Raw genomic sequence first — 13953 nt, forward strand, 5'->3', positions numbered from 1 at the left:
ACTTACTACTACTACTACTACTACTACTACCCCCCCACCCCCCCCCCCCCAAAAAAAAAAAAAAAAATTTATCCCTGTCTTGGGTGTAATTGAATCTGGTATTTTCAGATATGGCAGATTGGTTCCACCTTGTCATATCCTGCTATCCTATACGACCAATTGAAGGAGGGAAAGAGTTGAGACCAGAAAGATATGTCAGTTCTACTGAGAGAATGCTACTGTTGGAATTATTTCGGAAGCAGAGAAAGAATTCTGCATTATCTGTGATAAACAAGCTGCCGGTTGTGCAAATTTTGTTATCAAAATTGATTCTGGTTGCAGTTGCTTATTGCTGGGAAGAATTTAGTGAGGATGATTGGGAGTTTGTTTTATACCGTTTTAGGTGGTGGATTGAAGCAGCAGTCATTATGATGGAGGATGTTGCTGAGAATGTGAATGATGTTATGACAGATGGTTCTGGTTGTGAACAGTTAGAAGTTACGCTGAAGAGGGTCAACGATACCGTTTCAGTGAAGGACTCTACTCCTATAAAACTCGCAAGCAATGCTCTAATTGGGTTTTCTCTGTTTTGCAACATAAGTGGTCTTGAAGCAAAAGAGCCTGCTGATGTTTCTGATACCTTGAAGAGTGACAGATGGGAGATGGCCAAAGACCGAATTATAGAAGGTGTTCTTCGGTTGTTCTTTTCTACTGCTGCTACGCAGGCTATGGCAAGTTCTTATTGTAGTGAAGCTTCCTCAATTGTAGCATCATCTATCCTTGCTCATTCTAAGTTCTGGGACTTGGTGGCATCACTTATTGTTGAGTCCTCTTCAATCGCAAGAGAGAAGGCAGTAAAATCAGTTGAAATTTGGGGCCTAAGTAAAGGGCCTGTTAGCTCCTTGTATGCAATGCTATTTTCTGCCGTGACACTTCCTTCCCTAAGATGTGCTGCTTATGTTATTCTTTCAACTGAACCTGTGTCTCACTTAGCTTTGCACACTGTCGATAAGACAAGTTCCTCTGATGGAGATGCTTGCAACAACCAGGACACTGACGGTTCTACTGAAGAAAGTCTTCATCTTAGGGAAGAAGTTTCTTCCCTGCTGGAAAAACTACCATTTGAAGCTCTTGAAATGGACTTACTTGCATTTGAAAGGGTTAGTTTTTTCCCTTTTTTCCTTTTTGAGCCTCTATTTGTTTCTTTTTCAAAGCTACAACAAACCACTTTTGTTTGCTAAATGTCTTTAAATTTGGCAGATAAAGGTCTTTCTAGCTTGGTCTTTGTTACTTTCACATCTAGTGTCGCTACCATCTTCATCACCCCTGAGGGAGAGAATGGTTCAGTACATTCAAGAGTTTGCTACTTCAACAGTATTAGACTGTCTTTTCCAGCACATTCCTTTGGAATTTTGTGTACCATCAAGCTTGAAAAAGAAGGATTCGGAACTTCCAGCTTCATTGTCAGAAGCAGCGAAATCTGCAACTCATGCCATCACTTCTAGTTCTGTGTTATTTTGCTTGGAATCGCTTTGGCCTGTCAGACCAGAAAAAATTGCTTCACTTGCTGGTGCAATTTTTGGCCTCATGCTTTGTATTCTTCCAGCTTATGTTCGAGGGTGGTTTAGTGAGATACGTGACCGTTCGACTTCATCTGCCATTGAATTTTTCACTAGAGCATATTGTAGCCCCCCTCTGATTATGAACGAACTCTCCCAGGTATGAATGATGTGAATCCTTAAGCACTCTGATACTTGAACATTTATTGAAATGAATTCATCACACTGAAATTTTTCTTTTCATTTTCGTGGATGATATAAACTTTTCAAGAAATGAAATTGTCCATTGTACCAATCTGGGCTCTTGTGATGAAATTGACGAGAAGATTTAAGATTATTGTGAGTAGTCTCTAGAGCAAGAATGAAATTTTGAGTTATTAGAATAAAGGAAATTCCAGGGGCTTTCCTGAATATGAATCATTTCATTTGAAGTGCTAGGGTCATGCATTTCTTTTTAGTTTCCTGACGCTGGCTAACCAAGTGGAAGATTGACTGGCTGCTTAAATGTTAAGATAATCTAATCCGGATGAACATTAAGGGGTCGTTTGGTAGGGTGTATAAAAATAGTGCTGAATAAGGTGTATTAGTAATGCAGGCATTAGTAATGCAAGCATTAGTTATGCAGAGATTATTTCTTATTCATTGTTTGGTGTGGTGTATTAAAATTGACATCCCTTGCATAATTTTTAAGAAAACTATTTATTTACAAAAATGCCCTCCATATTCTTTAGCTTTAAGGGACTTTAAGGATAATTTTGCCTTTAACCATGCTAATGCATGCATTAATAGCCTTGGTATTGCTAATACCATGGTTTTGCTATGCCTTAGTTATACATAGGATAATACCAAATAGGGTGTATAACTAATGCTTGTATTAGTTATACATAGGTTGAAAAAGTATACCAAACAAGATTTTACTAATACACAAAGCTAATGCATGCATTATTTTCTCTAATGCATTCTACCAAACGACCTCTAAGTACCTATACTTGCTTTTATTTATACGCTTAACTTTTGCAGCATAAGCTTTATTTGTAATCTCAGTCAGTCTTTTGCTCTTTGTGACATAAAATTCCTCACTAACCTTCATTAAAATGCAGATAAAAAAAGCCAACTTTTCTGATGAGAATTTCTCGGTCATCGTAAGCAAATCTGCTAATGAAGTGGTGGCCACTTACACGAAAGACGAAACAGGAATGGACCTAGTAATTCGTCTTCCGGCATCTTACCCACTGAGGTCTGTGGATGTAGATTGTACCAAGAGCCTTGGCATTAGTGAGGTTAAACAGAGAAAGTGGTTAATGTCAATGATGTCATTTCTTCGTAATCAGGTGTCTCCCACTGACTTACTTCTGATCTGTGCATCATTCTCCCATTCCATCCCGATTATTTCCTGTGTCTGCCCACTATTGTTATCCGTCAATCTCTCATCTGCTATATTCAAATTTATCGCCTTGATATATGTAGCTGTTACATTTAATCTACTCTTTGATCATGCATGTGTTTCCTTCTGAGGTATACTTTTTCAATTTATAATGTCAGTCTTCAGTTTTAATGGTACTAAGGTATATGTCCCGATTTTCAGGTATTGTTATTTTACCATCTTTGTTGTTAATTAACTGTTTAGTGGCTGTTATGTTTCTTCAATGACCTGTTCAGCATTTAAATAACTTTCAATGAGTTCTTGGGGGGTTGGGATGAAGTATTATTTTTCTTACAATGCAGAATGGTGCTTTAGCTGAAGCAATTCACACATGGAAGAGCAATTTTGATAAGGAGTTTGAAGGTGTTGAGGAGTGCCCGATATGTTACAGTGTCCTCCACACTTCAAACCATAGCCTCCCACGGCTAGCTTGCAAAACCTGCAAACACAAGTTCCATTCAGCCTGCCTCTACAAGTGGTTCTCCACTTCTCACAAGTCAACTTGTCCATTGTGTCAATCTCCTTTTTGATCATATCGTCCAAAGTAGTGATGCCTTCGCAGAGCAGTAAATGGAATTTTTCCTTTGGATAGCTCTTAATTTCGTTGTCTGTCACTTATGCCAATGGTGGTGACTGTGACACAAGATTTGTGGGTTGACATACCCTTCCTACAGCGAATTTGTAAGTGCGCTCTCTCTCTCTCTCTCTCTCTCTCTCTCTCTCTCTCTCTCTCTCTCGTGTTTGTGTGCCCATTCTTTTCTTTCTTGGGCTGACTCTTTTCATATCTAAGACCTTGCAGTGTGTTTACTTTTGTTACCTTCGGTATCTCAAGTGATAACATCTATCTACGCTGGAGATTTTGGTTTTATATAATTAAAATGATATTCTGCTTGTTTGGTCAGGGAGCTTCTACGGTTGCTTTTATCATGTCATAATTTGAGAATTGAGATGGTTAGCTCTTCGAGTTAGCAGCTTCAAGATACAAATGAGCTAAGATGGTAAAGATGCCTTAAATCTTTCTTGATCATCTGGTACCGTTCTTCAAAATCCTAACCAGCCCAAGGTGGAGTTTTTTTTTCATGAAAGTGTTGAAATATTTATTCAAAAATCCCTTTAAATTTTTCAAAATCTTTTGCAAGATATTTCCATACCTTGGAGGGGAGGGTAAGTAACACCATTTGTTGGGGTTTCCTCTACCACGGAACATTCTTAAGCATTACAACTTAGCTGACAGCTTTCTACTGTTTCATGCAGTTAAATGTGTTTATTTGCATTAAATATTTATTCAAAAATCCCTTTAAATTTTTCAAAATCTTTTGCAAGATATTTCCATACCTTGGAGGGGAGGGTAAGTAACACCATTTGTTGGGGTTTCCTCTACCACGGAACATTCTTAAGCATTACAACTTAGCTGACAGCTTTCTACTGTTTCATGCAGTTAAATGTGTTTATTTGCATTTGTAAAGCGGGTGCCAAGGTTTTTTGGAGGACAGGCAAGCAGACATTTTTCTCCAATGGTGTCTGCTTATTGCCAAAGTAATGGCAGCTGTTGCATGGTGTTTACATATAATTAGGTGGGAAAACAAGGATGTAAAGATTTGCCGTTGATCTTAGATAAATTCCCTGTTTAAAGTTATTCATACGAGAGAGAGATTATATAGAGAGAGATGTGTATTTTATTTTAACTATTTGTTAGGATTTGTCCTTGCGCCATTTTTTATGTTTTCCCCTTTTTGTAAGGTTCAACTTTTGAGGTAGTTGATAGAGTTTGAGCTATGCTATCCAAGTCCAAAAGAATATATGCCCTGCCTTCGAATAGATCGAGGAGAGGGATTACTCTGATCTTAAAATCTAGAATATTGTGTTGGGTAGTTTGAAATTCTCTGTGCGAACAATCCATTGATGTTTGAAGTTTAACAAGTCAAAATTTTCACACTATGGTGGAGTTTGATTAAGCACTGTACTTTTTCTTCATTGTCATTTTTTATTCCTAACGTTTCGTCCTATTTATCTCCTGTTCATCATAGATTGAACATCATGACTTGATGTGATATATTTTAACTTCTTTTAAAGTATGGTTCTGATTCTTTTCAATATTTGTTTAGGAACAATAATAAACACAAACAGTATAAAATACTTGGAAATCTAACAAACGTAAAAGTTCAAAATAATATGTTATAAGAAGTTAAGGATCTATAAAATACAAAATTAGTACTCCCTCCGTTCCCGTTTATGCGAATATATTTCCTTTTTGGTCCGTTCTAAAAAGAATGATTCCTCTCTAACTTTAGAATTTTTTTAGCTTAAACTTATAATTCTATTCTTAATGAGAAGCTTTTATAATCATACAAATACTTTGGGTTCCTTTTTAACTTGCTTAGGATCACAAACTGTAAAAGTCTTTATTTTTTTCTTGAACTCCGTGTTCAATCAAACAGGTTTACATAAATTGGAACGGAAGGAGTACTATGTTTAGGTTAAGAGAAAGAAAATATTACATACCTATGCTCAGCCTAGGGGTGGCAATTTGAGCTCAAACCTATTTTACCCGCCCAACCCGGCTAGAGATTAATGGATTGAGCTACAAACATTTTAGCTCATGGGTCTATTTGGGCTGAAGCCCAAGTTAACTCATTATTTTATATAGCGCATTCTGACCTATAAGCAGCCCAAATACAACCCTTGAAACTCACCCAAAACAAAAGGATCTCAACCCAACTTATCTAGAAATTTATTTAATTGCGCCAATTTTACTTTTTTTTTTATTTGTATTTTTTAATTTTCTGTTTTTTATTCCGCACCCCCCCCCCGGCGCTAACCCCCTCAAATTTATTTTTTTACTTTTTTTTTGTATTTTTAATTTTTTTTATTTTTCTTGTCTACCTACCCACCCTACCCTACACCCTACCCCTACCCTCTACACCCCTCTCACGCAAATCCCTACCCCCCCCCCCCGGCGCTAACCCCCTCAAATTTATTTTTTTACTTTTTTTTTGTATTTTTAATTTTTTATTTTTATTTTTCTGCACCACCCACCCACACTAACCCCCTCCACCATCCCACGCGCAAAGTATTTTTAAACTTACACATTTTAAGGTAAAAGGCTTTGTTATACAAGATGACCATAGTTCTAAAACATGGGTCAAGTTGGGCGGGCTGGGCTATGACCCATTGTTTAGCCCATCTTGACCCATCCCATCTTAAGACCAAGTACACTTTGGGATGGGTTGGGCAATGACCCATTTAATGATCTAACCCATCTTGACCCGCCCAAATTCAGCCCAACACGTTCATTTGTCAACCCTATGCTCAGCTCATAGCTCGGCACGTATTCTTTGTCCATCCTCAATCTTCTTTGTATAGATATACTCGAAGTCATCATCAATTGTGGGTGGTATGTTCAACTCCTTTGCCTGCATGAAAAAGAAAGTTAAATTAGATTATTCCGACGAGAGAGACAAAGAGTCACCTAGGGGTGGTATGTGGACCGGTCCAAGCCCTAAATGGGCCAAGTGGGCCGGTCTACACGGTCCCGATCCGGGGCCGGTCCCTAAATAAACGGGACTACCGGTACCAGGCTAAATGGTCTTTTTGTAGGAACCGATCCGGGACCGGGCTCACGAACTCATGGTCCCGGGTTAAACGGGTCGGGCCCGCGGGCTTAGTGGGCTAAGTGGGCCCAACGGCTAAATACTTTTTTTTAAAAAATTAAATAGAATTAGCGAGAAAAAGATGTTAAAAAAATATCTAAGGCAATGCCTTGTAAATTTATTATAGAATTGTGACCTAAATTTTTTTAATTCAGATTTAAAGACAAAAAATATTGTAAAGAGATATTCAAGGCAATGCCTTGTAATTTTATTATAGCATTAAAAAATATGGCAATATCTTCCTTAGTCTTCCTCCCCCTATGGAATGAGCACAACAAGGTGCTAATACCACCATTGAGAAGAAAAAGAAACTAATCAAGATGTCCCAAAATACAAGTTACATAATACATACTAATTTTTGTTCATACAAGTTACATGGTATCTCTTACAATAGTATTATAATTATTAGAATAAAGAGCATTCATAAGTTACCGTGCTAGCAATAAATTGCCCTGTGTGACGTGAAACAATTATTCTATAAGCAATTATGCGTTTTGCATTATCTAATCCTCATCAATCCAATGACTGGTAACAGTAAGGTAATCACAGTCGTTGCTATTTCTACCAATATCAGTTGTAATAGCAACACGACAATGCATATGAGTAAATAAATAGCGCAAATATTGTTCATATTCATGCTTATATTTATAAATATCGTTCTTTACGGTTGTGCGAGAAAAACCTTTATAAGTAGGATTAAAAAATTTTCTAATATAATGCAAACGAAGGGTCAGAAGGAAAACTATAGGGTAAGCACATAACTGCTACCATTTTTGCCAATTCTTCCCGATCTTTTTTTGGATCATAACATAAAATATCACTGGTAACAATATTAATTCCCGGTTAAAATTGATTTGAATCGGTACTAGGGTCAGCCTGATTAGGACTAGGTACACTTTTTCCCTCGGCCAAATCTTTCAGACGAAGATATCTGACTCTATCTTGAGGGTGTTTTTTTTATGTGTCTAGCCAAAGTTTTTGCCCCCCTCATGCGATTCAAAATATTTAAAAGCTAACTCCATACCACAAGTTTTACACTTAGCCTTATTTTCTGGAACTAGTTGAGTAAAAAATGGCCAACTTGTTGAAACTTTGGAATGAGTTTACCGAATTGACGAACAACTTGTTGAAAATTGATTATCGTTGAATACTTAAAGACTTCAATTCACCAACTTCACAATTTTTCATTGTAACAACCTCAATATCTTTTTTACTATTTTTTGGAATAAAGTAAGCAATAGCAACTATAGAAGAAAATTAGAGAGAGATTGTGATAGATTGATATTGATTTTGTAAGAAAAATAAAAGAATGAGGGGGGTATTTATAGTTAAAAATAGAAAAAAAAGTATAGTTATAAAAAATTTGGGGCTAAAACAAAGTTGGTAGGGGGGGGGGGGGAGAGGTTTTAAATGGCTATTATCTAAATAGCAGCGCCTATTTTTTTAAAAAAAATACCGTTGGGCCCGTTTGGCGCGCCAAGGGACCGGTCCCTTGGTGGACTAAACGGTTCAAGTAAAAATTGTGTGGGGTAGCCACTTTTTAAAGTGGTATTTACTTTTTATCCAGCATTTTCAATGCTTAGCAATAGTAGCCACTAGTTTATTAAAATTAATATGAAAAGACTGGGTACCCTTTCTTCTATCTCTTTCATGTTAGGGAGAAAGAACTCTGTGAGACGGCGACTGCGCAAAGAAGGAAACTGAGAATTTGTTTGGAAAGAAAATCAAGATTCAGAGGACCAAACAAGGAGGGCAAGTGTAGTAAACGACCAAGAGATGCAACTACCTCAAGAATGGACTTATTGAATATTGATGGGTAATATTTAATTGGGAAGCAACTAATAAGGACAGACAGAAGTTGAATAAGACGAATGAATATTCTATCGTCAAAGAGTATATTTTTTTTTGTGAAAAGATACAAATAATGTTTGGTTTTCTGCTACGTTATGGATCCTGAACTTATAGTTACAAGTTCAAAAGTTAAGGACACTTAATCCTGAACTTCGAGTTCCAAATTCAAAAGTTAAGGACACTTGGTCCTGAACTTAGAATTACAAGTTCAAAAGTTAAGGACACTTGGTCATGAACTTAGACTAACAAACTCAAAAGTTAAGGACAATATGTCCTGAACTTACAGTTACAAGTTCAAAAGTTAAGGACAATAGGTCCTGAAGTCAAGAACTTAGACTAACAAGCTCAAAAGTTAAGGACAATAGGTCCTGAACTTCCTTAACTTAGGCTAAGAAGCCCAAAAGTTAAGGACAATAGGTCCAGAACTTAGACTAACAAGCTCAAAAGTTAAGGACACTTGGTCCTGAACTTACAGTTACAAGTTCAAAAGTTAAGGACATGTAGTCCTGAAGTCCTGAAGTTAAGTTCAAAAGTTAAGGACATGTAATCCTGAAGTCCTGAACTTAGAGTCCCAAGTTCAAAAGTTAAGGACATGTAGTCGTGAAGTCCTGAACTTAGAGTTACAAGTTCAAAAGTTAAGGACATGTAGTCCTGAAGTCCTGAAGTTAAGTTCAAAAATAAAGGACATGAGCAGAAGGGTATTTTCGTCCGGGCAGTTAAAGTTTATTAAAGCAGTGGCTAAAGGCTAAAGACATTTTAAACAGTGGCTTAAAAGTAAATACATGTGACCGTGCACTTCAACCGGCCCAAGAGACCGGCCCAGGCCCACCTCTAGCAGTCCTACTAGTCCTGACCCACCTCTAGCAGTCCTACCGGTCCCGGCCCACTTAGCCCACATAGCCCGTTTGGCCCGCAGTCCCGATCCCGGACTGGCCCACTTGCCACCCTTAGAGTCACACTTATCAGATGCTTGCCTGACCTTTACTTCTGTGCTCTTTTTCTCAGTTAAATTGGATTAGTCCGACGTGAGTGACAGATCCCATGTATTTTCGCCATTTCAATTTAGAAGAAACACTTACTCCAACCATCTAACCTTTGCCTCAGCTTCAGCTGTTATCGTTCAACCCGTCTATCCCATCTAGTTCAGCTTGATAGTAAACTTATATTTGTTCATTTGAAAATTCTCATTACTTCTTTGATTTCGACACCTCTCAATAGCTTGTTTCTCCCTATTACCGAACGATACTTTTCTTCTTCCGACTTAGTTATATTTTTGCTCAATTTATCACATTTCCTTGGAAAACCAATCAATCGCTACTCCGTTTAACCTAAAAATTTGAGTAACAGGCTAAATCAATTACTTTTTTTATAATAGACCTCAAGCAATTGATTCAATCCAATTAAGTTGATCTTTGTTAATAAAAAATAAATAAATGAAGCTAGTAATTAGAAACGAGAGCAATAGGACAAGAATGAAGTGAAAGCAATAAAGAAGAAACAAAAAGCTTCTTATTGGTTGATACTCTATGCTGATCTAGTAAGCTTATCGTGGCTGAAGGAGAGTAGAAATTTTAGTATAATATTGATAGTAAAGCGTAAATCAAATTGGATATAAATGAGGGAAGAGGGGTTGTTTACCCTAAAAAACGGAACAATTGAATTTATACGCGGTTTTAAGGATACGTGATATAACTTGGCACAAATTAAGAATACAGATTAATATTGAAATTGAAGATAAAAGAAATAAATGCAAACCATACGAATCGAATAGCCTTGGTCCTCGAGTTCGGTCACCCTTGAACCAAAGATGTTTCAACTGATGTATGAACAAAGTAACAGGATAATTGTAGCTAGAAAATGGCAGTATATTGCTTTATGTTGCGTAAAAAATGATGTCCTTTACAAATGATCAGACCCCCTTTATATAGTAAGGGAGTCCTGCTCGTGATACAGTTCTATATGAGGTAAGAAATCTCATGATTAGTTAATTAATCGGCCTCTCCTTGATACGTGCCAGAATTTTCGCCGTGATCCTCGACCGATTGCGAATATTTTGGCTTTCCGTTACTCGGCTCAGTGAGTTTCCCTCGATCTTGCTCGGTCTCGATCTTGCTCGATCTCGATCTTGATCGGTCTCTGGGTCACGAGCTCGACGATCTAATTTTGCACCATGGTTCGATATAACAAGGTCGGACCTTAACCTATCATATTCCAGTCTCGATTAGTCACACAAGGGGCGAGCACGGTTTTGACCGTATACAGATAGTCCCCTCGTTTCTCGGAGAGATGATGACAATAAATGATATGAACTTCCGAATCCCGTCATGATGGGCCATGACGTAAGCGACGAACGGTCACTGAGACACCCGACTATGACGTAAGCAACAAATGGATACCGAAACGTCCCATTGGTCCAATTACCAAGGCATTAAATCTTGTCATTTGTTGGCCGGCCACTATGGGTTCTGAACCGTCACCAACAAGCTATAATTACCCTAACTTTCCTTTATTAAAACTTTATGTTCAAAGCTCCTCTATTCTTGTTTTTTCAAAAATCCCTTTGCTTTGCAACTCTTGCTCCCAAATTTCTTGAACTTTTAACAAACCACATACCATCCTAATTCCCTTTTCTTCTGTTCTATAATGGCAAAAATTTCTAAGACTGTACCGCAAAAAGAGGCCGCCTCTTCATCACAACCCGCTGGCGACAGGGCTGCGGCGGAACCTCACCCTGAGGAATTCTTTCCAGTAGGGTGCCCTACTGTTGCCTATTTTAAGGTTGAAAAAGACCTCCTCGGTACCGGGTCGATGTGAGCCGGTCTCGAGGTATATATGCACAATTACTGATGATCTCCTCGCCAAGGTTAAAGAGGATTGCAACTGGGCCAATAAATATGTGGTGGTACCTTCACCCGAGGAATCGATCACTACCCACGTGGAGGGTTTTCTAAGTGTTTACACTTACCCCTTCATGTTGGGTCCCTTAGACCCTATCATTATTGCCTTTTGCAACAGGTACGACGTGACTCTTGGCCAGATCCACCCTTCCTTCTGGAGAATAGTGATTCTCCTCCGATTCTTCGTAATCAAAATTGATGGATGTCCCTTTACCCTCGATCACCTTATGCGCCTATACATTCCTCGATTCTATCGAGGGGGCTGATCAGCTTGCTCGCCGGGCCAGTAAGGCTCCGTTCTCGAGTATAGACGAGGCTCGGACAGAGGTTGGATGGGCCGATTTGTTTGAATAAAGACTTCGGACCTGATCCCTACCGACGACATGCCATTTCCCGAGATATGGAACATGAAACGTAAGTAGTACTTCACCTTGAAGGTTCAATCTTGTTGTTTTACCTCTTATCTCCTTCCTTATCGATGTTTTTGGTGTTGCAGCTGCAGCCCAGGTGCCAGACGTAGTTCCTGAACCTAAGGAATGGGTCGAGGGCCTTGTGTCACAGAGACATTCCGAGCGTGTTTGGATGGAATTATCGAGGGGTCGATGGGAGGCCCGTAATCATGGTAAGTTTTCTCTTTTGAAGTAATAATGTTTAATTCCCTCCTCGTGCAGCCGAATTCTTAACGTTTTGTTCTATTTTGTAGGTCTCCCCAAAGATGTTGCCATGAGGCTTCCATCCGGTGAGGAGGATGTGTCTTCCGAGTCCCCCGCTCCGAGATAGGGTGATGAAAGAAGAGAAAAAGGGCCCCGAGTTCCCCGAACTCGGAAAAGAAGAAATCGAAGAAGAGGTCACGCAAGACCAAGGGAAGCACCGACGCTCTATCCTCGGGCTCAATCCGCCAATTAAGGGACGAGTCAGAAGAAGAAGAAGAAGAAGAAGAAGAAGAAGAAGAGAAATCCAAGTTGGTGGCCCGCGGTGTTGTGACTAACGATCCAAATTGGATATAAATGAGGTGTTGTGATACAAGGGTCCTTTGAACCCGCGGATGCCGAAATCGGACCGTCCTGACATGAGGAGGTCGATGAGGGAGTCTTAGCCGAAGCTCCCGAACCACAAGGGGTTGAGGCCACTCCACCCCAAGCTAAGGGGGGCGAGAGGGAGACCGGATCTGACATTCCTCGAACAGAGGAAAGTGACCTGAAAGATGCGCTCGGGGCGATTGATGTTACCGAGTCTCCTCAGTTCTCGGATGCCATGATCCATGAGGCCGGTATGTTAGAAGGCCGTTCTTATGAGGGGCCTCAGGGGGCGACTGATATCCACCACTTCTTGAACGGATTTGAGTCCACTACTTCGGAAGATGTCACGGGGCTTGGTGACTTGCCGATGCCAAGGAAGGTATTGTCATCGGGTGCCACTGGGTCTTTATCGAGCCCAAAATGGGTGGATCAATTCCTGGCCCCAAATGTTAACCCTGATCGCAAGCGGTTGATAATTCTTTCTGTCCCGGAGGATTCTCGGATTTTCTCTGCCCCCGTGGGGGTTGCTAGCTGCCTCAGTTGCTTGGTGACCGAGTAGGACCAGGGCGTGATGGATACGGTGGAAGTGCCTTGCCTATTCAATGAGGCCCAACATGATTTGAATCGGGTAATCTTGGAGTGTCAGTTCATTACTTATTTTAAATTTGAAGTTGTTAAAAATCATAACACCGTTCTTTGTGCTTGCAGGACTCGGTATTGCAACATGAGGCTTTCCTCCAAATTCAGGAGGAGTTAACCCAGCACGAGGTTGCGGTTCGGGAGCTCACCGAGAAGAGGGATACTTACAAGCTTCTGAGTGAGAAACTTCGGGCCGAGTTAGATGGCTCGGAGTGAGAATGTCGAGATGGCCGAGCAGGTATTTCGAGTGCTTCACGATAGTGAAGACGAATTGAAGATAGTGACTAACGATCCGATCTTGCAGGTCCGGCAGAGGTTTGAGCAGATCGGGCAGCTTCAGGCACAGGTAGATACGATTCAAGCTGAGGCTGAGAAGTTCAAGAAAAATATGGATATCTTAGCCTAAAAAAACAAAGCTGTCCAAGCACAACTAGAGTCGGCTGAGACCCAGCTCCGGGCTGCAAAAGAGAAGGCCTCTATGAAGGTCAAGAAAATCGAGGAGCTTCAATCCCAATTGGACTTGGTTATTTCTGATAAGGCAAACTTGGCAAATGAACTCGAGGCGGCCAAATCTGAGGTGGCCGTGGCCAACACCAAAGTCGATGCCAAAGTGGCCCTAAAGGTCGACGTCGAGGCCATCCAGGCGCAGGCCAAGAGCATGGTGGATCTTGCAAGGTGTCAAGCTCGAATGGAATCCCTCGAGGGAGTCCATGCTCATGACTTCGATATATTTACTGAAATCGAGAATGCCAAAGCAGAAGAAGCCAATGTCCGGAAGCTGGCCTTTCCCGAGGAAGATTCTGAGAGTTTAAGCGGGTCTGAAGGCGGGGAAGATTCCGAGGACGGAGATGCTGCCTCCAATGAAGACCAGGAAACTTAGGCCTTTATATGTTTTTCCTTCTTTTGCATCTTTTTGAGGCCGCTTAGGCCATTGTA

General features: G+C 40.0%; 1 protein-coding gene across 4 annotated transcripts in view; it reads left to right on the top strand.

Annotated features, from left to right (window-relative positions):
- Positions 1–4935, top strand: part of LOC109229581 (E3 ubiquitin-protein ligase listerin) — a 23472-nt gene extending 18537 nt beyond the window's left edge. The window contains exons 13-18 of one of the 4 annotated variants that reach the window (XM_019395071.1): positions 109–1139; positions 1240–1698; positions 2639–2869; positions 3264–3642; positions 3864–4024; positions 4400–4935. In XM_019395071.1, coding sequence (XP_019250616.1) covers positions 109–1139; positions 1240–1698; positions 2639–2869; positions 3264–3491 — 1949 coding nt within the window. In that variant the 3' untranslated portion in view covers positions 3492–3642; positions 3864–4024; positions 4400–4935. Of the gene's footprint in view, positions 1–108; positions 1140–1239; positions 1699–2638; positions 2870–3263; positions 3643–3863; positions 4025–4215; positions 4237–4399 lie in introns of those variants that run through there. The other 3 variants (XM_019395070.1, XM_019395072.1, XM_019395073.1) reach the window with 3 other exon arrangements.

The sequence above is a fragment of the Nicotiana attenuata genome, chromosome 7 (genome assembly GCF_001879085.1).
Source record: "Nicotiana attenuata strain UT chromosome 7, NIATTr2, whole genome shotgun sequence".
Classification (NCBI taxonomy): domain Eukaryota; kingdom Viridiplantae; phylum Streptophyta; class Magnoliopsida; order Solanales; family Solanaceae; genus Nicotiana; species Nicotiana attenuata.